The sequence below is a fragment of the Mastacembelus armatus genome, chromosome 17 (assembly GCF_900324485.2).
Source record: "Mastacembelus armatus chromosome 17, fMasArm1.2, whole genome shotgun sequence".
Taxonomy (NCBI): Eukaryota; Metazoa; Chordata; class Actinopteri; order Synbranchiformes; family Mastacembelidae; genus Mastacembelus; species Mastacembelus armatus.
This window is the reverse complement of record NC_046649.1, coordinates 15,800,710-15,826,040: the sequence shown is the minus strand read 5'-3', so window position 1 is coordinate 15,826,040 and position 25,331 is coordinate 15,800,710. Positions and strand designations below refer to the sequence as shown.

General features: G+C 38.1%; 2 protein-coding genes across 2 annotated transcripts in view; one reads left to right on the top strand and one right to left on the bottom strand.

Annotated features, from left to right (window-relative positions):
- The window catches only part of agap3 (ArfGAP with GTPase domain, ankyrin repeat and PH domain 3), a 103,799-nt gene extending 100,458 nt beyond the window's left edge, over window positions 1–3,341 (bottom strand). The window contains exon 1 of the mRNA XM_026313483.1: window positions 2,476–3,341. Within this exon, the coding sequence (XP_026169268.1) occupies window positions 2,476–2,839 (364 nt within the window). The 5' untranslated portion in view covers window positions 2,840–3,341. The remainder of the gene's footprint in view (window positions 1–2,475) is intronic.
- A 5,121-nt stretch (window positions 3,342–8,462) lies between these two features.
- Window positions 8,463–21,845, top strand: rb1cc1 (RB1-inducible coiled-coil 1). Its single transcript, XM_026313128.1, has 23 exons — window positions 8,463–8,829; window positions 9,847–9,979; window positions 10,070–10,196; window positions 10,286–10,456; window positions 10,657–10,859; window positions 11,078–11,492; window positions 11,574–11,744; window positions 11,828–12,012; window positions 12,190–12,376; window positions 12,880–12,961; window positions 13,074–13,138; window positions 13,231–13,334; window positions 13,477–13,603; window positions 14,034–15,958; window positions 16,228–16,414; window positions 17,425–17,533; window positions 17,798–18,089; window positions 19,391–19,442; window positions 19,535–19,582; window positions 20,015–20,073; window positions 20,278–20,405; window positions 20,709–20,779; window positions 20,939–21,845. Exons 2-23 carry the CDS (start codon window positions 9,909–9,911, stop codon window positions 21,014–21,016), a joined length of 4,857 nt encoding a protein of 1,618 aa, XP_026168913.1. The 5' UTR covers window positions 8,463–8,829; window positions 9,847–9,908; the 3' UTR covers window positions 21,017–21,845.
- The last annotated feature ends 3,486 nt before the right edge of the window (window positions 21,846–25,331 follow it).

Below are 25,331 nucleotides of genomic sequence, written 5' to 3'. Positions count from 1 at the left end.
GGTATAAGCCTGCAGGTGTGAACACAATGTTACATCCAGGACAGTTGTGTTTTTATTCCCAAGGATACCTGTCCAAACAGAGAAAATGTAACATCCTGCTGAGAGACTTCGACCCTTAAATATCAACAAAAAGCATCAAGTTTAAAACACATCTCATTTAGAGAGCAAGGCCACATTTCAAAGCTTTTGTTTATGTTTAACAATAACACAGAAATAAACTGTGGGAGCTGTCACAGTAAGACCAACAAAAGCTACCATAGACAAAAAGCAGTTCAAATGCTGTGTTTTGAAAACAGGAAAAGGTACAGTGGATTTCAGGTACTGCCCAATATTCATAAAAATATTTCCACCTTGCCGTATATATTTAAATGCTAACTTAGTCCTCTTAAATATAATGCATGAAGTTTCCACTGCTTTCTCTCAGCGTTGTAAAGGGCATGCTAGGAAGAGCAGAATGAAAAAATACACAGCAGCTCAAGAGATTCACACTAAAAGTTAAGTTCAGTGCCGCAGATTCTTCAACAAGATTTCCTGGATTTATGACACCAAACAACAGTAGAGTTTTCCTTGGGATCAATTGTTGCTCATCTTGCAGGAATAAGGAACACAAGGTATTTTTCAGAAGAGATATTGTGAGGAAAGAGAGCAATAACCTTTCTCTTTTTAAAAGGTACATCTAAGAGATAACAGAAAAAAGCTCTAGTGTCGTCCTACCAAGATACGCAATAAAGACATGCCTTTATTGAGAAAATTATGCAACCAAAGCATCAGAAAAAAAAGGAAGATCAGGTTGAACTGAGACACAACAGGCCCACATGTTGACTGTTTATTTTCATGAAGATGACTTTCTATTTTAGTCTGACCAGTCCTAAACCTAACATACTGTATAACACTATGATTTTACTTAAGGTTGTTACGGTGACCATGATGTTGTGTGATGTAAAAGCAAGACCAAAGATCTAAATCTTTCCCTGCCTGCAGTGTCATTGACAAATAACATGTAAAACCCCAAAGAATCACCACTGATCTCATATCCTGATCTATTCAAGATAAATAGACCAAAATCCTCTCCGACAATCCAGAGGTCTGTTGATAACTTTGGAATATTGCATTAAAGTAAACAGGTCTATCATTTACTATCAGTCTGTTCCTTAAAGTTCAGTTGTTTGTTATTCAATTTGGTACTGCCCAGTAAAGTCAAACACTGAACAGTAATACTGCTGGAGGGTGTATCTTAAATTTGTTATCACACCTTTGGCACTGCCACCACAGAATTTCTGCCAAAAACAAAAGAGTCAAGAGAAGCAGTGTTGAATGACTAATCATGTTTTTTTTCTCAACTTAAAAGAAAATACACACACACACACACACACACACACACACACACACACACACACACACACACACACACACACACAATCCACACACACATTAGTATACTGTAGTGACTACTGTGAATTTATGCAACAATTACAACATGTTTCCTTTAATTTGACCATAGCATAAATGCATTCAAATACTGAGAACTTGATCAAACAGAGTGCTGTGACTACTGGTGCAAACATGTACATTAACTAAAGCAGCTGCTATATAATACTACCTAAGACTTATGATAGCTGAATATGATGGACAGGACACTGACTGCTATGTCACACAGCCATCGACTGAATACATGGGTGGGTGAGTAGCACAGAAACAGGAGAAACCGCTACCATAATTTAAGGCGATCACATCTGTCAGTGCAGGGCATCATCATCCACACTTGAATGTGACAGTCTGCTGTAGCTTTCCACATACTGGTGTGGTCTGGTTTACAGTCACTGTCATCCTTCCCTAATAACTAGACTTGATTTGCAATGTGACACATTATATACCCAATGGATGGCTTTATAATAAACCCAATGATGCCAATCATGCCACTGTTACTGGTGCATCATTATTTCGTTTCTCCTGGCCCATGTGAAACAAATCAGTGTGTGCCAGAGTGTGTCCCTGCATTGTTCAGGGCAATCATTACTTTCATGTAACACGTGACTTCACATTTGGTAGTCCCTTCTTCACCTACATCGCCTCAACATTAAAAAAAAGAAATCTGCAACAGTCAGCTGGAGGTCACATTTTAATGGCTGAGATGGAAAAGTATGTCCCCATTAGCAAATACCATTAATAGTAGTAGAAGCAATTTTGGGGAGCTAATTGTGGTTACACAGGCTGCCTCTTGCCTCATTGTTAATGCAGTGCATAGAGGCAATTCAGTCCTTGACCAAGACTGAGGTCGGCTACGCCCCCAACCTCAAAGTGTGATTGTTGACACTGTGCTATGCGTCCATGTCAGTGTTACCAAGTGTGCACAAAAGGAAAAGAAGATCCCCCCTCCCAAAAAAACAGACCCACACCACCCCCTATACCTCAATCCTCAATGAATGAAAGGCTCTAAACGACAGTGAAAACCCAATACGACTCCCTTGTACTCACCTTCAATGGAGATTACATGCTCTCGGATCTGGTTCTGCAGGGCCAGGTCATCAATGCGCTCGATCAGATCGTAGATTGCGTAAATGTTCGGGTGGACAGACTCGAACCGATGGATTTCTGCTCTGATGGCCGCTGAGTTGGACAAAACAAACTGCGTGCCCGCTGGCCCGGGTTGGGCAGCCTGTCCCGAAACAGTCCCCGAACCGAACTGGCCAGCCCCTGAGCTTGCAGACGATCCGGATCCGAACTGGGACGGGATGGACTGGGGTACTGGGACGGGTGCCGGGACCGTGCCTGGAGTGGGCATGGCTGGCTGAGACTGCTGCGAGATACCGGACACTGGGACGCTCGACTGGAAATTCATCTTCGTTTTTCTGCAAACTAACTCTTTCACAGCGGCAACACAAATATGCAGACTAGATCTGGAGATTCGGGCGATGCGAACAAAAGAAGTCCGCGCGAACTGATGGTCTGGAAAACGATCGGCGCAGAAGCATCAATAGTTGGTCGCCAATTGCAACAAAACGCGGCTCTTGTTCATATTATTACAACTTGACTGTGATTCATTTTCCGTTATTGGCCAGTTCTGTCCAGGGCCCTTTTTTCTGTGCCTTACAAACCCGCAATGCCTACCACTTGGACACTCCTTTATGGGCTACACCGCTGTTTTGGTCAAAGCCGCTTTCCTTAGTTGCTCTGTCTGAAGCAGACAATGGGCTAGGCTTCAGCGAGGCGCCCTGGTCCACTGCCTTGAACGCGTTGTTTCTGCGCTGAAATGAAATAGCGTTTAGTCCTCTTTGGTCCAAGTGATCCCTGCCCAGCGCCCTCCTCCGCATGCTGAAACGTCACCCATCACGTAATTGTACTTGAGATGGGGGAGGGTGTGATTGGATTTGGTGGAGGGGGAGAAAATCGCAACGTGCACATCATTATAATAACCTACCTGACAGTTACGCAACCCAAAAAAAAAAAATGGCTGCTGGAAGATGGAAAAGTAGATGCTGTAATTACGAATGCCATTTGTTATTGTTTGGTTTGATTTGAAACTCCGAGCTATTGTTTCCCATTCCCACGTAGGGCCTACACATTCACACTTTCACACATACGTGCACGCCCTCGTGGATGCGCAGGCAAGCACAACCAAACAGCAACATGGGCTTTTAAGGGACTTCTTTGCGCCACTGTTTGAATGAAGACAAATGTTTATGCTCTTGTAGCGCCAGAATAAAGCGAATATATTTAGACTTTCTACCACAGAACAGATTACAGGTAGATGTCTGAGTTTGGCACATTAATATTTATATATTTTGGCCAAGCTTTTGGACACAAACACACACACACACACACACACACACACATACACAGATGTAATACACTGACAGAATGAAGAATAGCCATCATATAGCCTATAAAATTCTACCTGGTTTCTACAGACTACAGAGTTTGGACATCAGGATAACTTTGTCCACTACATGCATACTTTATGAAATATCCCTACACGTCCAAAACGTCTTACATTCAAGATTTGCATAGCATTGTGGGTTGATATGGATGATTAGTAGTGGATAGTGGACTCTTCTTCACTGGAAAGAAGGAGTCAGAGCCACCTGCTGGTTTGAATGCGCATTACAACAGCAGCTGTTCAAGGCCAGATGACTGTCACAATCAGTCAAGGTCCTACTGTTGTTGCAGCAGTGTAGTGCAGCAGATAATGACTACCCAAACATCGCTACAGAGACATAGCATGTGCACTTTGTATGCCACACTTTCAGGTCAAGTGTCTTGGCCATGCGATGCAGCAAAAACGTTTTGTATAGGGATCCATCCATCCATCCATTTTCTATACCTGATTATTCCTTAACCAGGGTCACGGGGATCTGCTGGAGTCTATCCCAGCTCTCTTTTGGGTAGAAGGCAGGGGTACACCCTGGGCAGGTCACCAGTCCATCACAGTGTATAGGGATGTAAAGTTATTCAAAAATAATGCAGGAAAAATTAAAGCATTTCAGTTCCACTTCCAGGCAGCCTGCAGCTCTGAAAGTCCTTTCTCACTCATTAATAATATAGAGTGCAATAATCTTTTTTATTCTTCCCATTATTCCAGACACAAACACAGCTTCAATCCAGAGGTTATTCCATGGAGCAGGGGTTCACATGTAGATAAATCAGAAAATACCAGTCTCAATGTTGTTGTTTAGTATTTCCAAAAAGACATAACGAAATTCTTTAAACAGGTGCTTTACACTTTTTTAATGCTTCTGTATTCTGATATTTCACTGCATGCTTATCTAATTATGTTTATCTAGTTTCATTATGTAACCAACCTGTTGTGACAGCTGAGATGATAATGCAAATCTCTGAACAGCTGCATTATGACACATAACTTTGGTGCTCTGTGGAACAGCAGCATTGTACCAGAGCAAATGTGAATTCAGTAGCCAAATAGATCTGCTGTTTGGAAGATTATTGTTATTATTTAGGATTTTTATGATGGATGTTTTTCCAAATAAACAACTTGCTTCATGAATGTACCATCATACTGTGCTTCCTAATGAAGATGTTACCAAACATGAAGAATCCCTAAACAGATATAACTTAATTAGCACTGCTGATGTAGTTATTTTATTTATTTTTAAATTTTTTTTGGGAAACTCACAGTTAACGACACAGAAACTGCAGCAGCAGACAGTACAGTTTTATTTACGTAACAATGAACCATTCTCCAACATCCTACACTCCCCACTCTTTGTGTGTTATCTTCAGCCTATGCCACCATCTGTTGACCAAATTTGGAACTCCTCCTTACAAACACATTACTATGCTCATCCTGTTGCTCTCTATTTTAGTGTAAATAACATTTATGGCAGCAGTGATTGTTTAAACTGGCTATAAAGAGTTTGTTCCCAGTTTGTTTCACATAATGTTTCATCTATCATCAATTTACATAAGGATGGAAATTACCAGCGCTGTCTGTAGGTGAGCTGTTCTGATCAATATAAAACAACAGGGAGCTATAAATGAATGTGGTAAATCTGAAAAGGATATTATATTATATATTATTATATATATTATGGCTTATGCAATTTATGTAGAACCTGTATATATATATAAAAATATATATCTATATAATAGATTTGGGGTTTAGTGTAAAACATCAAATAAAAAATTACATTACATCAAATAAAACATCCCCTTAGTCTCTATATATATAGCAAGTTTAAGTCTGTTTAATGGGCTCAGACAGTTATGTTTTTTATCTCACAGTTGGGTTATCCAAAGTCTTGCTCTGAATGATCTGCGAGAGCCTTTGAGAGCTGCCCCAGGGCACTGCAAGTTGTAATGAATACTAAAGCAGTCAAGTCTCATCTACACCCAGAGAGAAAAATAATGGAGAGTAATATTTATGAAACCTGGATGAATTATTGATTCTCAATTCAACTTGGAGAGATCACGACCAATACAAATCTTCTTTTTAAATTTTGCCTATCTTTAATGAGCTTTTGTGGCCAGAAACTTCATATTATTCTTCACAAAGACCTCATTATCAAACCATTTTAAATTGAGGATATGTTGAACTTAAAGCTGGGATTGGTTCCGACCCCCACCACAACCCTGAACTGGATTAGGCAGTATAGAGAAAAGATAGATGGATGGAAATAAAGGACATAGCAATGGAAAACATGAATGCAGGGAAAATTTCAAACATAATGAAGTTAAAAGTGCAAATTTTTCATACATAGCCAATTTTTTGCTTGATCATTTCATCACCATTTCATAATTTCTGTTCAGTTATCAGTTATTTGTCTAAATAAAGAAATAACTAAAGTAGCTTGACATGTGTTCATATGAAAGCTTACAATCTCATTCAGAAATTATTGTGTGATTCAAAAAGAGTTTTGTTCTGTTTTAAATAATAGAAAAAAATGCTACAGGTTAAACTGATAAACTACTCAAAGTTAATTTAGTAGCATTTAACATACCTACGGGATAAAATGAAAAGACATAACTACATGAGTACAAACTATTACCAACAATGCAAGCCTTTCAAACATGACCGTATCTGAAAGGAGTGCAGTATCTTAATACAGTACAAAAATACACTTGTTTCTCAGGGCAAAATCAGGCTTATTAGTATGCACAAGCAGCAGCATCATAAGCAAACTGAACTAATTGCAGGAGGACGGGATGATTCTCAGCTATGTTTAGGCACTCTTGGGTGCCATCCAGACACAACCAGTTTAAACTACCATCTAAGGTTGTAACCAGTGCAGTGCAGTGAGCCGCTGGCCTTGCTGAAAATTTCAGATAGCTGTGCTTGGATCAAGGCAATGGCCTCTCTGGCTGTTAAGGCAGACCTCCCTGCGCATTTTCTTTTCTTAATGTTCAAACTATCAAATAATTTTAAATGTGTTTAGGAACACTGTCATTGTTCTATCATACAGTCGACAGGATATTCATCAAGAAAAAAATGGTATTGGTGTCTACTTAAGTGCTAGAATTGACTCAGTGTTTATTTCACGAGATGTAGATTTTGTTATAGGGCCTGTTAGTGCACCAAAGTCTTTGGCTTTTCTCTCAGATCTCACTGATGAAAGCCTACAGCTGAATCCTAAAACTCAGATTCTGTGGTTAATGAACTTATTGCTATTTAGCTTACACATTTTCAACATGAGGGTGAATATTTTCTGAGCTTGTCATAAGTTCATATAAGTCAGTTAAAACAGCAAAAATATTTAGTTCCAAGATTTTGACTAATTTCTAATGGTGTGAGGGGGAATGAAACAGAAATAGATAATGGTGACACAGTGACCTCTAGAGGAGGTTTTGCTTATTAAACGTTACAGGATAAGGTCAGTTTACCTCAACGTCAGTTACTAAGTAAACAAAGCAGTAACAGACAATTACTCCAAGACTAAATTAATTACGTTTTTGTTTTAAAGTATGTCAGACACAAACTGTGCCCTCTTAATAAATAGATGTTTATACTGTATAGTACTTGCAGTTATAATAGAATTAATCATAACATTAATTGGCCAACTCTAGAGTTGTTTTTAAATGTCTGATTAAATTTTGTGCTAAGATAAGTAAGCCATAAAAAGTGAAAATCAGTTGTTCATACATTCATACACACATGAAATTTTTTAATTTTAATTGTTTAGATCGCAGTCATTTCTTCAGCTTTCGTGTCTCAATCCACTAAAATGATGCAGAATAAAGAATATTATATTATACGATGCACAGTATGACAGTGACATCCCAAACTACCTGATCGTCTCTGCAGCAAAGTAAGCTCATTCACACACTGCAGCCTCACATTTACCACACCCCTTCTCATGTTGCAGCAAAACACTCAGCAGCGTTTTTTTTTTTTCTGGTATTTTCCCAGAATACACCTGGAAAACCCAGTGACGAACACGTTAACTGATGGGAAATTTGACATCCTAGTATTGAGCCAAACTTTTTGAACGTCTTTACTTCTAAATGTTTATTTTATTGATTGTATTTAATTTGATGATGTCAGTGGGATTATGAATAATGTAAGGAATATAGATAATATAATGTAGATTTCATCTGACACTATCTGATTTTTACTGCTGAATGGGACTTGAGTTCATGCTGAATGTAGCATTATGGGAAATCAAAACAATGTTTTTAATAATAACTAACTAAGAAAATAAACATTTTTTTTAACGAAGCCCTAATCTATGCAATAGGAGAGGCAGATAAATGCACAACTCTTCCTTTACAACAGCTATATTCAAAAGTAAAAATTAAGACTATTTACTATATTTTCTACCGCTGATGGAACCTACTGAAATTATTATTATTTATTATGTATAACTAGATAAATAAACATTAATTATATAAATTCAGCAGAAAATGTGCAGCACTAGATTTTTTTTAAAGTAGTAGTTTTCCTAGCAAAAAGCTGTAGTAAGCTGGCTATCGGGTTGGATCTCTGTTGAACGGATCGTGCACGGATCGCACACCAACAGATGACAACAACAAAACAGACAGCGCTCCTGAGAGGGCGCTAGCGCAGTTTGCTAACTATCAGAGATTAATAACTAACTAGAGCTAGTGGTTTGGTCCGTGTGTTGTATCAGCTCGGCTGGAGTTTGACAGAATAGGCATTTGTCTGACAGCAGTGTGGTTAATGTGTACAACAATTCAAGGTTCTGTTATGCTTTTACAGTTCAGTGTAGCTAATGTTAGCTAAGCGGCTTGCTAAGCTAGCTCTATGTATGCCAAGTTAGACCTGGTTAGCTAGCTAGCTGAGTTGCTAGCTTGTTAGCTAGCCAACTCGCCTAGGCGAGGTGGAGACCAAGAACAGGGGGATGCGAGCAAAGTGAGGTAAGGCAAACGAAACCGCGTTTTTCATTAATTCGCTATAGAATCTCATCCGTATACCAATATCAGGCCGATCGGCTGATTCTAACCAGTTTGGCTGATCTTACTACATTTGTCAAAATTATCGACGTTAGGAAAACCTATCCTGCGCTAGCTGTGTTAGCAATAGACAGCTAACGCTAGCCCCTTAGCTTTAACGCAGCCAGCGGGTTGTTGTTGACTTGTTCGCTTAGTAGCAGCTGCTGCTGGTGATGGCTGCTTCTTTGGCCCCTCCATGACTAACTGTAGGCCTCAAGGTTAGTATTACAGGTCAGCTAGGTGCTGTAAAAAACAACAAACAAACATTTATATCGGTTAACCATGGATGATAGGAGGCCGTGCGATCCGATATTAACGAAAACTAACGTCAGCTAACTTAGCGTTAACCAACAGTCACTCAGCTAATGGTTAGTCTGTGATCAAAACTTTGTTGATGAGGTGTTTTATATCATCACAGGAACAGTTATCAGTCGTTGGTCTGCGCTGACTTTGTTTTGTAACATAGTTAACTTGGCATTTGAGTAGTGAAGCCTCCACACTCGCTGCTCTTTAGGTAAAATACATCTAATGTGAGCTGGCTACGTTACTTACTCAGACATTTTACACTTTATCTTTGTCCAGTATTTTAAAAGAGTTTTTATACACGTGTCTCAAAATCCTGACAATAGCCAGTAACCAACAACATGGTGACTCAGCTGCTCAGTAGACAAGAAGTTGCAGGACACTTAGCGTAACTACAGGTTTATTGTTAACTGAAAGGGAATGACATGTTAGTTTTTTGTTGAAGTTAATGATGTAACATTAAATTACGTAAAGCTGACTAAGGTTACATATAATTGTAACCTGTGTTGTAAAACAATATATGAAAGTGTCACTTAACTAGTTTTGTGGATTGGTGCTTTGATGGCACATAACCTCTCACCAGAACTCAATAAGGAAGACTTGTTTTTGTTTTTTGTTTGTTTGTTTGTTTGTTTGCAGGGTGCCCTTGAATGACTAAATGAGCAAGACAGGCAAGTGCAAAGAACTCTGGGAGATTCAACATGAAGTTATATGTGTTCCAGGTCAACAACGGCAGCACATTGACATTTGACACTGACCTTGCTGTCCAAACGTAAGAAACTGGCATTTTACCCATATTAATCAGAAATAGTGATCAGTATAACCTGGCTATTGTGACCTGAATAAAATTTTCCTTTCTTAGTGTACTGGAGCTTAAACATGCCATCCAAGCCAAATATAAGATTGCAATTCAACATCAAGTCCTTGTTGTCAATGGAGGGGAATGTATGGCTGCAGAGAGACGAGTCTGCAGCTACAGTGCTGGCACTGTAAGTTTCTTCAGTTTGTTGCTGTGGTTTCCCATTGAAGAATACGTATATGATGTTCTGATTGCCGATGTCTTACTGTTGATCTTAAGGAAACCAACCCCATATTCCTGTTCAACAAAGAGATGATCTTGTGTGACCGAGATCCAACAATCCCCAAAACCACCTTCTCGATTGAGAGTGAGATTCAGGTTAAGGTGGAGGAGTCTCTACTGATGCCAGCTGTCTTTCACACTGTTGCCTCACGAACACAACTTGCTCTGGTAGTTATCTGTCTTTTTTTTTTTTTTTTAATACTGCAGTTTATTTTGAATATCTCTGGCCTAAAAAATTAATTGGAATGTTTGCCTGTAATTATATGCTACCTCTGTGAGATTAACCTGTTTTTTAACTAGGTGTATTTCTTTAAGTATAAAATATCCAAAATCCATAACCTTAACCATTATTTTTTTTGTAATTCCAGGAAATGTTTGAAGTTGCCAAGAAACTTTGCTCTTTCTGTGAACGTTTGGTTCATGATGAACACCTTCAGCACCAAGGCTGGGCTGCAATTATGGCTAATCTAGATGACTGCACTCTATCTTATCAGAAGTTGCTCATGAAATATGAGACTGCATACACAAATTATCAACACGACTTGGAAGAAATTAAGGTTAAACTTACCAAGTAAGTGTTGCCAAAAGGTGCATTCTGTTTCTGCTTTTATCATCATATCCACTAGTTTTATATCTGCATTTTACCTTTGGTCATACAATAACTATTTAAAGAGGTTAAACACAATCTTAACACAGCTAAATTACTGAAATAATCGTAAAGGTACAGTTAATGTACTGCTGCTAAAAAGAAATGTGCTCGACCTCTTATTATGTATGTTGTGATTACAGGTTAGGGACAGCGGTTTCTGTAATGGCCAGGATACCTCTGCTGGAATGTCTGACAAGACACAGTTACAGAGAGAGCATAGAGAAGTCCAGCTCAACCCCAGAAAAAGATTCAGATGAGACAGAAGAAGAAAAGTCCACTCACTCGGTGCGATGCACTACTGATGCACAGAGGCCCTGCAAGTTAACTGCATCCTTCTCTGCTTCGGGGACAGCCACTTGTGAACCAACTGGTGACCAGGAAACAAATGAAATGACTGACAGTGGTGGTCTGAGAGCTGCTCTTTTAGATGATGACGCTCCAGAGATTGCCAACCCGTCCTCCTTTAATGTCACACTATTGGACTGGATCAATGTGCAAGACCGACCCAATGATGTGGAATCAGTTGTGAGGAAATGCTTTGACTCCATCAATAGGGTGAGCCAATGATGTATGACTAAGCATGTCAAAATAATGGCAGATGTGTAGAAGTCTTTATTGAAATTTTCTTTCTTTCAGCTTGACCCTCGGATCATTCAGCCCTTCCTGACAGATTGTCGCGACACAATTGCCAAGCTAGATAATCAAAACATGAAATCCATCAAGGGGCTTGAGGACAGGTTGTATGCTCTAGACCAAATGATTGCAAGTTGTAAGAAGCTGGTAAATGAACAGAAAGAGCTTGCTCAGGTATGTAAAAAATGAGAGAGACTTCATTAAATTAGTCCACTTTCTGTTTTTGATGGCTTATACTTACCTGTTGTCTCTGGCAGGGATTTTTGGCCAATCAGAAGAGGGCTGAAAACCTGAAGGATACATCTGTTTTGCCTGACTTGTGTCTGAGTCACACCAACCAGCTGATGATCATGCTGAACAACCACAGGAAGCTGCTAGACATCAAAAAGAAGTGCACCACTGCCAAACAAGAACTTGCAAACAACCTTCAAGTCAGACTCAAGTAAAACTGAGAACTGCTTTTTCCCCAGTATAAGTTACTTGTTATTGTTAATAACTCACCACTTTCTGTGTAGTGGTTTTTGCTTACTTTATTGAATTCAGCCTTGCTGGTTTTCAAAATGCTGAAGTCAAGGGAATTGTGTATGCAAATTTAACGGTGAAAATGGATTTGTACTAGATGGTGCTGTTACGTGATGCTTCATGCAGACCAGGACGGGGAGAAACTTCAGGCACTACTCAGACTTCTGACAGAGCTAATGGAAAGAGTGAGAGTCGTGGATGCCCTCAGTACTGTGCCCCAGATGTACTGCTTGGCAGTGGTGGAAGTCGTCAGGAGAAAAATGTTTATGCGACACTACAGAGAGGTCAGTACGGAATGCAATTATTGAATATTAACTGTGAGCCTTTCCATACGGATAAAAAGAGAAAGGCTCTTTTACCTTATTGTTTGTGTATGTTTAGCTCTGAAAACATATTTTTCCCACTGGGTAATTGTTCTCTATTATTCTCTTATTGAGCTGAACATTTTTTTGACAGTTGCTGATGTGACAGGAAGGAACTCTTGTGGAATTTTTGGTTTCTTTTTTCAGTTTTTCTAAAGTGTGTCTTAAATAGTTCCCTCTTGAAAACCTGACACCTTTCTTTTGAATTATCATGATGATAACAAATAATTGGTTATTATACAGTATTAAGCATGAATTGAACCTAATCTTCTTTTTTGACATATATAATCCTCTAATAAAAATGTCCTTAAGCTCGATACCATTCAAGACCCTAAGGAACTGCAAAGCTGCCAATTCCTTGAAGTGGAAATCAAAAGAAACATAATTATTGCTTTGTTCTAAAATCTTTACTGTCAATCTTTTAGTGGGCTTATGCACTTGTGAAGGATGGGAAACGGCTGTATGAGGCAGAGAAGTTCAAAAGGGAATCCTTTGGGAAACTCTTTAGTAAGTGTATTTTTAATACACAACTGATTCCATTTGTAGTGTCACTGTGACGCGCAATGTGCTTTTGAAATAACCACAATCATTCTTGATGTGTTTACTCGTTTCTTTGCAGGGAAGTCTTTCCTCAGAAATCGTTTGTTTAGAGGACTTGATTCGTGGCCTCCTACATCATTTTGCGTAAGATAGAATTTAAGATCAGTTTGATCAAGTTGTTAGTATTGTGTATATTGTTTCAACTGTATTAATGCTTTGTTCATTGCTTTTTATAGACACGAAAGCCCAGAAGGTTTGATGATGAACTTCCAGACATCTCACTTGAGGACCTGCAGTACTTGAAATCATGTTGTCCTGTAGAGGTGCAGCCTTTCCTTATGTAAGTCACTGTCCTCAGCCAATGCTGTTTTATATTTTGCTGTTTTTATTTTAGATATACCCATGTCAGTTTCATAATATTACAATTCATAAAAGCAGATCTGAGATAATAGCTGAAAAAAAAATGTAACTTTTCTGTGCAGGGTTCCCACCATGTGTGACTTCGAGCCTTTAAATCACCATGTAGAGTCGCTTCACCAGCTGGTCCAAGCGGCGCAGAGTGTGGATGAGATGTCTCAGACTATTACTGACCTGCTAAGTGAACAAAGGGTAATGACCATTATTTGTATTACACACACAAATAATCTTTTATAGCCACGACTTACAATAAAAACCCACCATCCAACTATCTATGGATTTTAAAAAAAAGACTGATTTGATCAAGAGTTTGTTATGCATGGAAATTCATTAATCGAGATCACTGAAATGTCAATATTTATGTGATTTAATTCATAATAATCCCGCTTAAGTGTTGAACTGGATGCAGACTATTATAGTTCTTGGAATTCATTGTAATGAATTTGACATCAAAACCTAATAATAGCTCATAATTCAAAATGAACTGTTCCCATTTTACCTGGTATGATTCTGTGTTGTATGATATTGCTTGTTTCTTATATTTAAACCTTAAACAACGTTCTTATTGAATGACCTATTTGAATGTTTTCTCAACCTTTCTTCATGTGTCCTATCTTTGTAGGCATCCTGTAGTCAGAGTAGTCAGAGGTCAACTGTGTTGACCCCACAGTCTGAAAGCAGACCTGGGACCACAACTCCGATGTCCTCCAAAACCCCTTCTTCTCTTAGCCTTCAGGGACCCAGCTGCCAGCCACTACATGTTCCCATCCCAGCTCCTCTAGAGGACTTATCCCCAGACAGCATTGATGCACAGACATTTGACTTTGAAACGATTGGCCATCCGAACATGGATCCAGTACTGCAGCAGGGCTCTCTTGACCTGGATTCTCTAGCAGAGAGCCCTGAGTCTGACTTTATGTCTGCTGTCAATGAGTTTGTGATTGAAGAAAACCTGACTTCTCCGAACCCCATCAGTGACCCTACTAGCCCTGAAATGATGGTGGAGTCGCTGTACTCTTCTGTCATCAATGCTATTGACAACAGACGTATGCAGGATACCACTATACTAGAGAGGGAGTCTTCAAAGATCACCCTCCTTAAACAAGTTATTGACAAGTACCGATCTGCTGCTGAGGAGTCCAGTTCCAATTTAAGAAGTGTAAAAGATGACCTCTATCACTTACGAGGTTTAGTATTAAAAGAACAAGATGACTTTGGCCTTGTCCTGAGGAATATGAGCACAGAGGTACGCAGCATAGTAGATAACATCTGCCAGACCCATGAAGTGCAGCTGAAGGAGCAACATCAGAGTGAACTTCTCTCCCTTCGGCAAGAGTTTGAGAAGCAGGTTCAGACGTTAACGGAGGAAAACAAAGTGAACCAGAATATTGTCAGAGATGTACAGCGTGCAATGTTGGAGCTGGAGGGGCTTATGGAGCGTAAAGAGAAAGAACTTACTCAGCTTGAGAATGACAGAGAGCGATGGCTTGAAACCGAGAGTAGCCAGATGGATAAGATCAATAACCTGGAACAGATCACCAGTGATCAGTCTGCAGAGATCAAGGAGCTCTCAGCTTCAAGAGACTTGCTGACCAGCCAGCTTGATAATCTGCACTTTGAGATTGAACGTTGCCAACAGAAGATCCGTCAAGAATTGGAAATTGTTGAGAAATCACACTTAAAGGATTTAGAGGACAGAATGAAGCAGGAACACAAGGCAGAACTCGAGACTCTTACCAAGAGTAACCAGGAGGCTCTGGAGCATCTGGCTGCTGAAAATAGTGCACAATTAAGTGAGGCAGCTGACCACCATGCCACTAATCTGAGAGAAAAGGACAGCAAAATCAAGGACTTGGAGGCTCGTATTAAAGAGCTTGCAGAACTCCGCTGCAAACTAGAGATGGAGCTGGCTCTCAAAGAGTCAGAAACAGAAGAGGTGAGGCTGTTATTTGAGGAGGCCAAGATGCAGCAGGCTGAAGTTGTGAAGTCTCAGGTGGAGGCTGAGACCAAAGTCCTTAGTGAAGAGCTGGTGGGTGTCAAAAAACAGCTTCAGGTAAAAAATGAAGAGTATGAAGTGGACTTGGCAGAGCTGAGGACTCTCATGAGGATCGAGAAAGACCACTGCATCTCAGAGCTTGTGGACAGACATGAGGAGGAAGCTAACTTATTACGCAACAAGCTGTCCTCCCTGGAGCAGCAACTCCAGGGTGCAGAGAGGAGCAATGCTGAGAAGCAACAAAAACTTCAGCAGGAATTTGAAGAGCAAGTGACTGTTCTAAGTGAAGAAAAAGAAAAGCAGTTGATGAGTTGCCAAGGACTGGAACAAGAGCTGAGGACTGTTATCAGTAATTTACAGGCAGAAAATGACCACCTGTCTAAAAAAGTAGATGAGGACACTCATGCAGTTGAGAAAAAGGAGGCCGCTAACATTGCATCACCTGATGCCTTTAAAGAGTTAGAGCAGCAGAAGGAAGAGATAGAGAAGAGACTCCTAGAAAAAATTAGACAGCTTGAGAATGAGCTTCATGAGAAATCATCTTCAGGAAGGTAATCGATCACAATGATACAACACAGATAGAAGTCAAAGTTAGATTTTTGTGTTTTTGAGTCTGTAAAACCTGACTACCTTAAGGTTCATCTAAATTCAAGCCTTTAAATTACGTATTAAAAGAAGTAAAATGTTGGGTTAGATTTGTAAGCAAAATATTTTACAGTTAAGAGTGAACCGTTAACTATTGTTTGTTATTTGTATATGCTTGCATGTCCAGTTTACAAAATTACTCTGTCAAAATTCAAGTTTACTGTGTGCCTTTCAGTGATGGAGGTTTATTGCTGCATGCTGAGGGTCGTGCGGATGCTGGAGCACCTCTGTCTCTAGACTCAGCTCTACAAGAGCGGCTGCAGCAGGAGAGGGCCACCTTGCAGTCCCAGATGGAGCTCCTAGAGAAGAAGAAGAATGAAGAGATACAAACCCTCAAGACATCACTAATCGCAGAGCAGCAGGTTTGTATTTGGGCTCTTCATAGCCTGGAAGACTGTGCTTATGACGTGAAGTGGTAACTAAAACTTTATCTAGTGTCCTAAGACTTACAAGTGGTAGATTATTACCATAATTGATTATATATATATATATTGCTTCTAGTAATGTCATTAAGTGTGAGCACAGTGAACAGTTAATGGTAAACAATATGTAGTTTGCTTAAAAACAAATTAGCACAGAATTTCCCATTGCACACATAAGGTACCATTTGCTTTGTTCACTCTGAAATGTGCTGACATTCACTTAACTCTGACATTTAAAGGTAAACAAGGATACTGATATTTTGTCCATCCAGTTTATATCAATCTGAATAAAAACCTGAGGGCATCTGTCAGTATTATGCAGTCAAATTCAACAGGACCACAAATTGCAGCCTTCAGTAAAGTGAAACACCACCTTTCCACTTTTCATTAAAGGTGGATTTATTTCAGGGCTGTTGTGTTAGACTGCATGAGCTTTATAGGTGTGTTTCTAAGTGTGCATAAAACAACTGGCAACTGAGTGTATGTAGCGTGGTCTGGTAACTATATTTATATACTGCATAATCAACTTTATATCAAGTGAAACAGACAATGAAAGCTTTCATTTCTAATAGTTGTTGACACTCACTTGCAGAAAGACATCTTTGCTCTTTACTCAGGCATAAGTTTTGTATTTTGTCACTTACAGTTTAGAAATATTTATGGTGTCTCTGTTGTGGCGATGTCAGACTTCTTTGTTCCCCCGACTTCTTAGTTTATGTTAGTGGGATTTAATGGTTTGCATAAAGTATTATATAATTAAGTCAATTTTTGAAAAACACTGTTCCATCAGATCAACGAAAATCAACAATACTGTAACTCCTATGGCTGCAAAGCGGATCTGAATCATTAGAACTTAGGAGACCTACTCTTAAGTCATGTGCTTTGATACAAAATCTCTACTGTGACTGTAACTTCTGTTAGGGTTTCTAATAACTTTTTTTTTTTAATAGACTAATTTCAACACTGTTCTGACACGTGAGAAGCTGAAGAAGGAGCAGATCATCAATGACCTCACAGAGAAATTGCAAAAAGTTACCCAGCAGCAGGAGAAGGACAAAGGTGAGGCCTGTACATACTGAGAGCTGTTAGAGGAGGGTAATCTTTTATTCATTTCTAAGTGGTGTCTTTAAACATGGTGCCCACATTTTAAAAAGACCATTTTTAATTAAAAGGTGTCCACATAACACAAGAATCTTGTTACTATTGCATGTAAGACATGGTCACTGTGTTTTCCTCCTTGCTGTCATGTTTTAAGACCAACCAGTCTTTGAGTCTGGCATTTTTTGTCTGTCAGTGTTAGTCATTTACCTTTAATCATTGCAGCCCTCATAGAGACACTCTCCGAGGACCGGGCTAGTGTCATGCAGGAGAAGAAACACCTGGAAGAAGAGCTTAACCGCCTGCGCAGCACTGCACTGGTCTCTTCTGCCTTCTTCACTCCTAACCCGTCAGCTCAGGAGGTCACAGAAGCTGGAGCAGCAGCAGCAGCTAGAGCTCTGCCTGTTGCAGGGGCCTGTTACCCTGAACCCATGGCTGAAAGTGATAGACTGGCCTCTGTTGCAGCCATTCGAGATGACGAACATGTTGATTCAGCAGTGGAAGCAGTGACAGTCCAGTAAGCATCATTCCTCCAATAAACCTTGTAATATTGACATTTTGTTTGACAGTTGCATTATTGGCAGTTTCATATACAGTGTAATGATTGTTATAGCCAATCAGTATATTTCTTCCTACTCCACACATTACACTTTATGTAAACAACTTGCACCATCAAAATACTCTGACCTTAAAAAGGACAATTTGTGGCACACAGTGTTTCTTTACTGTGTGCATATCTGAATTTCACAAATAGAGGCTGTTTAAAGGTGGAAATGACAATATTGTTGTTTTTTTTTTTGTTTTTTTTTTTTTTTTAGTTTTAAACTTGAAATAGTTTGGGTGTGACCAAAGGTTAAGAATGGATTTTCTGCATTACAGGCCTGTTTCAAGCTTATTTGGCAGTGAAGATCAGATCAAATGCATTTCTTCTCACAGCTTTTACCTTTTGCTAGAGCTGGGTACTATTATCGAATTAATACAGTTTTATGATTTGAACAATGTGGCAAAATCAAAAATATCAATCAAAATAAAAATCAAAATCAAATCAATCAAAATATCATTACTGCTGTCACTCAAATGCCACCTTTCAGGGGATATGACAGTAAACAGTGACCATTTCCTTGGAGACATCTAGATGTTTGAAAGGTAGTCACATTACCTCAGTGGCATATTTTGGAGTTGCAGTCAGATGTGGAACAGATTACCGTGCTGAGTAAATTAATATAGACTTTGTTCTAACTAAAAATGGCAGCACCACAAACCTTTTACAGTTTAGGCAGCTCTTAAACCTGTTCCACATGCTTTTCTTCATCAGTGGTGCCATTTTTTTAAAATAATATTTAATGCATAGTGACATTATGGCATGCTTTTCTAAAGGAAACTGTTAAATACTATATTTTATTTAAATGCTACAGGATAGTATAATCTTTTTTGCTAGTACATTTGTCATGTATGTACAACATATCCATAGCAAAGCTGCTGCAGACACTATATGCAGTATAAAGCATTTTTATGTTCTGATGATATGAAATTGTTGGTAGTCACAGAAACAGGCCAATCATGACAATGTGTACAAAAGCCCAGAGTGGATGGACAGAGAAGATATTTGACAGTGGCAGGCAGGCAGGCTAGGATCGGACAGTGTAAGTTTTAAATTTATAATAGTTAAAATTAAGAACTGTCCACTAGTTGCAATACTAAAAATATCAACATACATTCACACTTTAATCACTTTTACCATTTACCATATAATAGGTACAGTTTAATTGAAATGTATTCACAAGGACATTCTTAGCAATCATGTTTTCTTTCTTATAGTGATAACATCCTGATGTCAGAGGAAAAACAGCGGATACTGTTACTTGAGAGGGTAAATGTTCACACTATGTCCTTTATGTTGCATTCGATAGCACAAAAGTCCATGTCTTTGAGTTTCTGTTTAATCACTCTATTTTTTTTCAGACTTTACACATGAAGGAAGAAGAAAACAAGCGCCTCAGTCAAAGACTGGTCAGTTAATGAAAAGCTATGGAACGTCTACTCCACTAGGTGGCAGTAGCATCAAAGAGTGAAATTCTGATTCAGGCGGCCAAAGAGCTCAGTGAAGAAAAGCACATTTTGAGGATCAGTGTCAATAGAAGCAATAATAGGATGGATTTTAGAGAAATAACATAAACATATATTATTTAAGTGTTAAAAAAAACTTTTGTGGTTTGAAAAGTTTTTTTTAATCACCTCATTCCCAAAAGACACAGCTAATATCAGCTTGAAACATAATTCTAATAGTAATAGGGTAAATATACGAATAGTTTTTGAGCCTATTTTTTGAACGTCTGCCATAAGGCAAATGTTAAAATAAGTCTTTTGTAAATAAAATAAGTTATTTGTAGCTATTAACTCTTCTGTAATACATGTAATGTTTCCCTAATCCCTCTTTTGTAGATGTCTCAAAGCATGTCGTCTGTGTCATCACGGCATTCAGACAAAATTGCCATCAGAGAGTAAGTAAATAACACATAGCACGTCTTTAACATGTGTTTGCTGATAGGATTTTTTTTTTTTACTGACCATCATTACATACAGTACTTTTTTTTTTTAATGTACATATATATTATATAATTATCATGATTGTGTTGTGTCTTTCTTAGTGCCTTGCAGAATTCTGTGTCCTCATTCCTTTGTCTCATGGTCTTGTTATATTTCAGCTTCCAGGTAGGCGATTTGGTTCTAATTATCCTGGATGAAAGGCATGACAACTACGTGCTGTTCACAGTCGGACCCACCCTCTACTTCCTCCACTCAGAGTCTCTCACCGCACTGGACCTCAAACCAGGTCAGCTTCGCCAAAACCTTTAATAATGACAGGACCTAGAGTGTTAAAATTTGTTGTCAATTACTTATAAAAGGATAAAAGTTATCACTTTAGTTGTTAATTAGCTTTCGTATGTCAGGCGTGAGTGGATTTACACTAATTGTGTAATGTATTCATGTACATATTCTTTAAAAAAAATTTAGGTTTATGCTTTATTTTTGTTACAATTCGTTTTATAAGTGTTATGCTATAGAAGCACACATATATTTATCTGGCATTTACTGAGCGTATTTGTTTAACATGTCCATTTGTTTTGTTGTTTAGCATCAGGGACCTCAAGACGACCATGGGTACTTGGAAAGGTGATGGAGAAGGAATATTGCCAGGCAAAAAAGGTATTGAATTCTTCTCAATATCTTAAATGTTTGTTTTTAATATGTTTTAAGTGAATTTTTATTTTTACTAACATTGAAGAGGTGTGCTTATGGAAGTCCTGTTTCATACTGGAACTGGCTTTAATGCTGTTATATTATTTGTTTCTCTTCTTTCACCAGGCGCAGAACAGGTTCAAGGTTCCTTTAGGAACCAAGTTCTACAGAGTAAAAGCTGTTCCATGGAACAGAAAAGTATAATAGCTAAGTTATGAGCAAAATGTACATTTATATTGCTTAATTTTTTGAACAGAACTTTCACATCATAATTCATAACTTGAAAATGGAAAGATCATAAAAAAGGAAAGATTGACATGATGCTAATTTGAGTTTCAGTTTAAAATCTCACCTGCTACCACATTTTTAGTTTTCTTTTAAACCCAGATTTCTTATTGTGGACCAAACGCTATTAACCTTATTAGGGCAATGCTCTATACACTGTGGCATCAATGCCATTTGACCTGTGTGTAAAATTGAACAAAATTTGGATGTTAAATATTAGTTCTCATTATCAGCCTTTGTCCTTTTGTGGAAAATACTGTGTCATTATCAGCATAATTAAATGAAAATATACATTTATTGTAAATGTTTATGGAGGAATGTTCATGGCATGCATAATGATATATTTTCTTTGCTTTACTTATCCAGATAAATGTTGTAGTTGGAAATGTAGTAAATGGCGTTTGTTACTCACGAAGCAGTATGGCCCTCTGTCAATACTGAAATGTACATTATGGCTGACTGATGGAAACAGTCATCTTTGCAATCCCTGAAATGCACTTTCAAAAACAATGCTTTTTTTTTTTTTTGATTTGAAAAGGGAAGTAATTGAGCTGTCTGAACTAAGTAAATATATCAGCACAAACTTCTCACTATCATAGAATATTGATATGTAGAAAGGAATACTTCGTGACTGTGCTCATTATTGGGAGACGTTGTACATTACCCATCAAATCACACACATAACAATAAATGACTGTATTGTAAAAGATAGAGTTTTGAAACAATAAAGGATTGATCCCAAACATAATCTGGTGTTTTTGTGTCAGCCACTAATGGTTTTAATTTTAGCGAATTATATATGACACTAAGAACTGTATGTGTAATGTGAAATGTATCTGTGATACTCTTGCTGTCACACTTTTAATGGGCATTAAGGTTGTAAAAAGTTTTGCCAATACGTTGTCAGATACAAAATTTATTATAATAGACAATTGATCATTTTCACTGAGTCGCTCATCTGCTGGACATTAAGATGTCTATATTAACTAATGAAAAGCCATCTTATTATAGGTTATTATAAAACAACAGGAAAATGCACATTAGTCACTTTTAGGACATGTATAGTAAATTGCTTTTTAATGATGCTTTTAAAATTTGCTAGGGGATTCAGGAGTCAGTATGGAATAGCACAGCATAGTGTATTTATTTGATTTATCATTTTTGGTTCTGTGAAAACATTAATGTTGGCACGTTGCTGCAGGAAACAGACTTCAAAAAGGCTTCAAATCGGGGCCCAAGAACGATGCGGCCCTCATGGAGAAGGAAGCCCACCAACATCACTTTCCCAGTTCACAGCGGGGAGCATAGCAGCTCTCCGCTGAGCACTCTCTACCATGTGGGTCTAGGGGTGTTTTAACAATGTTTAGCTCTATTTTCTCCATTTAGCATAAGCCTGTTGTCACATTTGGATGGCTCCTTCATAAATTGATGGTGTGATTCCTACAATTTCGGGACAGGCCTGAATGACAAAATATGCAACACAACATTCGATACCGAGGTGGCTGGCAAGCACCAACCATGTGCACTGGACAGGCTCTTAGTGTAAATGTTTACAACCCCCCACTGAGCTCAGTGCTGCTGGGAGTCACTCTCATCAGGCTGAATGGGATTTAACATTGCAACGTGTAGTCTCTAGCTAGTTCCACCAGTAAAAAAAACAAAAAAGCCTTTGACTTACTGTCAAACTTCTTTCTATAACAAATAACTACTTATCATTATGGCGCTATTATCAGTTTAGTTGTTGTTAAGCTGTAAGTATAGCAATTCACAGTGTGATCTGCGTCTTTATTTTGGTTTTGTAATAATTCAACAGGAATTTGTCATTTAAGAAAACAGGAAAGTGACCATACTATTAATAAAAACACTATATGTTACAAGTTCAAACTGTTAAGATGGTTAAGACTGTTGAAGTTTTTTTTATGTGCTTTTTTTTCCTGGTTGAATTAAAAGAGGATACTTATTTAGCAGTTTTGTGTCCAGCTGAGGTGCCCTAACAAAACTGTTATACCATAAAAGCCTATTTTAATGGACAATGCAATTACAAATAATACAAAACAAAACAAAACCAAAAAAAAAAACAAAAACATATGCACTTCTAACAGAGCGGGTAGTGCTAATTGCTTATTACTTAATGCTGAAGTGAAACATTTTAAAGAAATTTACCACAATCTACTTATTAACAGTATATCTTTATTCAGTAGCTGAACACTTTTTCAATAGTGTTCAGAAAACTAACTTGAACTTTTTTATGCATATAAAGCATACATTTATCACAAATATGCTCCAATTATTGTGTAAAGTCTGTTATATTAATGCAGCTTTCAAATGCCATCAGCTGAAATTCAAAGACACAATAATAATAATAGCTTTGCAGTATCACTGAGGCACTAAATTAAGGTTTAGATGAGTAAATGTGAAATATCACAATGATGTCAGAGACGACTCACAAAGAATGTCATACAGTCTCAGATCTTGCCCTTTGTAACTGATATCTCCTGTATTTGAAGATAATACACAAGTTTTATTTGATTTTCCAATATCTCTTTGACACCATACTAGATAGATGGAGCTGCAAATAAACAAGCATTATTTGTAGAATAAATATATGCATGAACTTCAAATGATGGATAAATGAAAATAAATAGGAAAGCCTTAACATAACATTTTTATTTTTGAAATCTAAATGGAACGAGTGTGTTGAAGAAGAGCCAAGAGGCATTAAGGCTGAAACTGCAAACCAAGGAGTAAATCGACTTAATGCCATCACATTTCCACTCTATTCATGCCTAAGAAAAGGGTTAGGGAAAGAGATTAGGTTATATATCTGCTGTCAGGGACTGAAGACACCAAGTAGAGAACTTCACCTAAACAGAATGATGATCAAACAGACATGCTTTAACAGACATGCTTCATAATCTCATCCGTTATTGTCCCTTCTGTGCCTTGACTACAGGTTCAGTAGAAAATCTTAGACAGGGGCAGATTAAATGTGTGATGAAATGTCTGAGAAATATGTGAGAATGCGCACTATAAGGATGGTTGATTTTCTACCCACATGATGAACATAATCACTATTAGTAACACATATCCACATAAATATGATAATTCAAAATTTAAACACATTTATTGGGTTCATATTGGAAATCATCACCATCTGATGGCATCGTTTTATGGATAATTACCGCCATAGAGATAATGCAGCTTATGAAAGGAGAGCTTTGAGGCTTCTCCACTCACTGGGAGGAGAGTGCGTAGGTTTAGTTGTGCATCTGAGCTGTACCCAAAAGGCAAATATGTGGAAAGTTTGGTGACAAGCATCCAGGCGTGTGGTTAACAAGATTGCATCTGGTGAGCAGAAAGTGTAGGATATAGCTTTACTATGTATTTAAAGGGCAAATTATTTTCACATTAAGTTCAATGCCATCAGTAATCCTTCCAAATATAGATAGAACTATTTCATTTTCAGTAGAAAATAATTATTCAAATACCCTATAGTGCAAATCCCATTAATTTAGTACATGACACAGTTTTTGATTTCCTACCACAAAACAAAACGGAAAAGAATCCAGTAAACACTGAAATCTGTTGTCTTATTTTGGTAATCTGGCTGCTTACTGACAAGTAAATAATCAATACAAATAGTTCTGAAGTGTCTGAAAATAGACAGGCGATTTAAACTGTAACTAACAGCCATGCATTTTCCAGCTGCAATGCAGTGTTGAGGAAATGACACCAGCTTTGATGGGTTGTATAGCTTTTGAGATGAGCCTCTTTATGCCGCTTGCAGTTCCATTATGGCTTTGTTCGAAAGCTTGTTTACCTGCTGATAACATACACTGGTGGATTCAGGAGCACCGATCCAAAATCTGCTGCCAAAGTCACTCAAGTCTCATTGTACTGCAGGAGGGGAAGAATGAAATGTTTATGCGGAGGGGAATGCAAATGCTAAATGTGAAATCAAACTATGGGACCAATAAGGGATCAGAATAACTTTGCCAGGTTTTATTTTTAGCCCAGTTGCAATGCTAGCTTTGTGGAACACTCTTCAGTTTAGCCTCTGTGCATCTGTGTGCTTAGGTTTTACTCAGTGGAGAAATGCTGTTCCAATTTAACAAAAACGTTAAAACTGTAGGTGACCTTTTTTTCCCAACATAATCTGATTCAATCATGCTGCATATGACTTTAAATAAACTCAGAACAAACCTACCTGAATGAATAAAATACCTGAATGTGG

Bases quoted from the DNA above. Each gene is read 5' to 3' on its own strand.
- rb1cc1 (XM_026313128.1), top strand. From the start codon at position 9,909: ATGAAGTTATATGTGTTCCAGGTCAACAACGGCAGCACATTGACATTT. The intron at 11,745-11,827 runs GTATGTAAAAAA...TGTCTCTGGCAG, and splicing joins AACAGAAAGAGCTTGCTCAG to GGATTTTTGGCCAATCAGAA. The intron at 16,415-17,424 runs GTTTGTATTTGG...TTTTTTTAATAG, and splicing joins CACTAATCGCAGAGCAGCAG to ACTAATTTCAACACTGTTCT.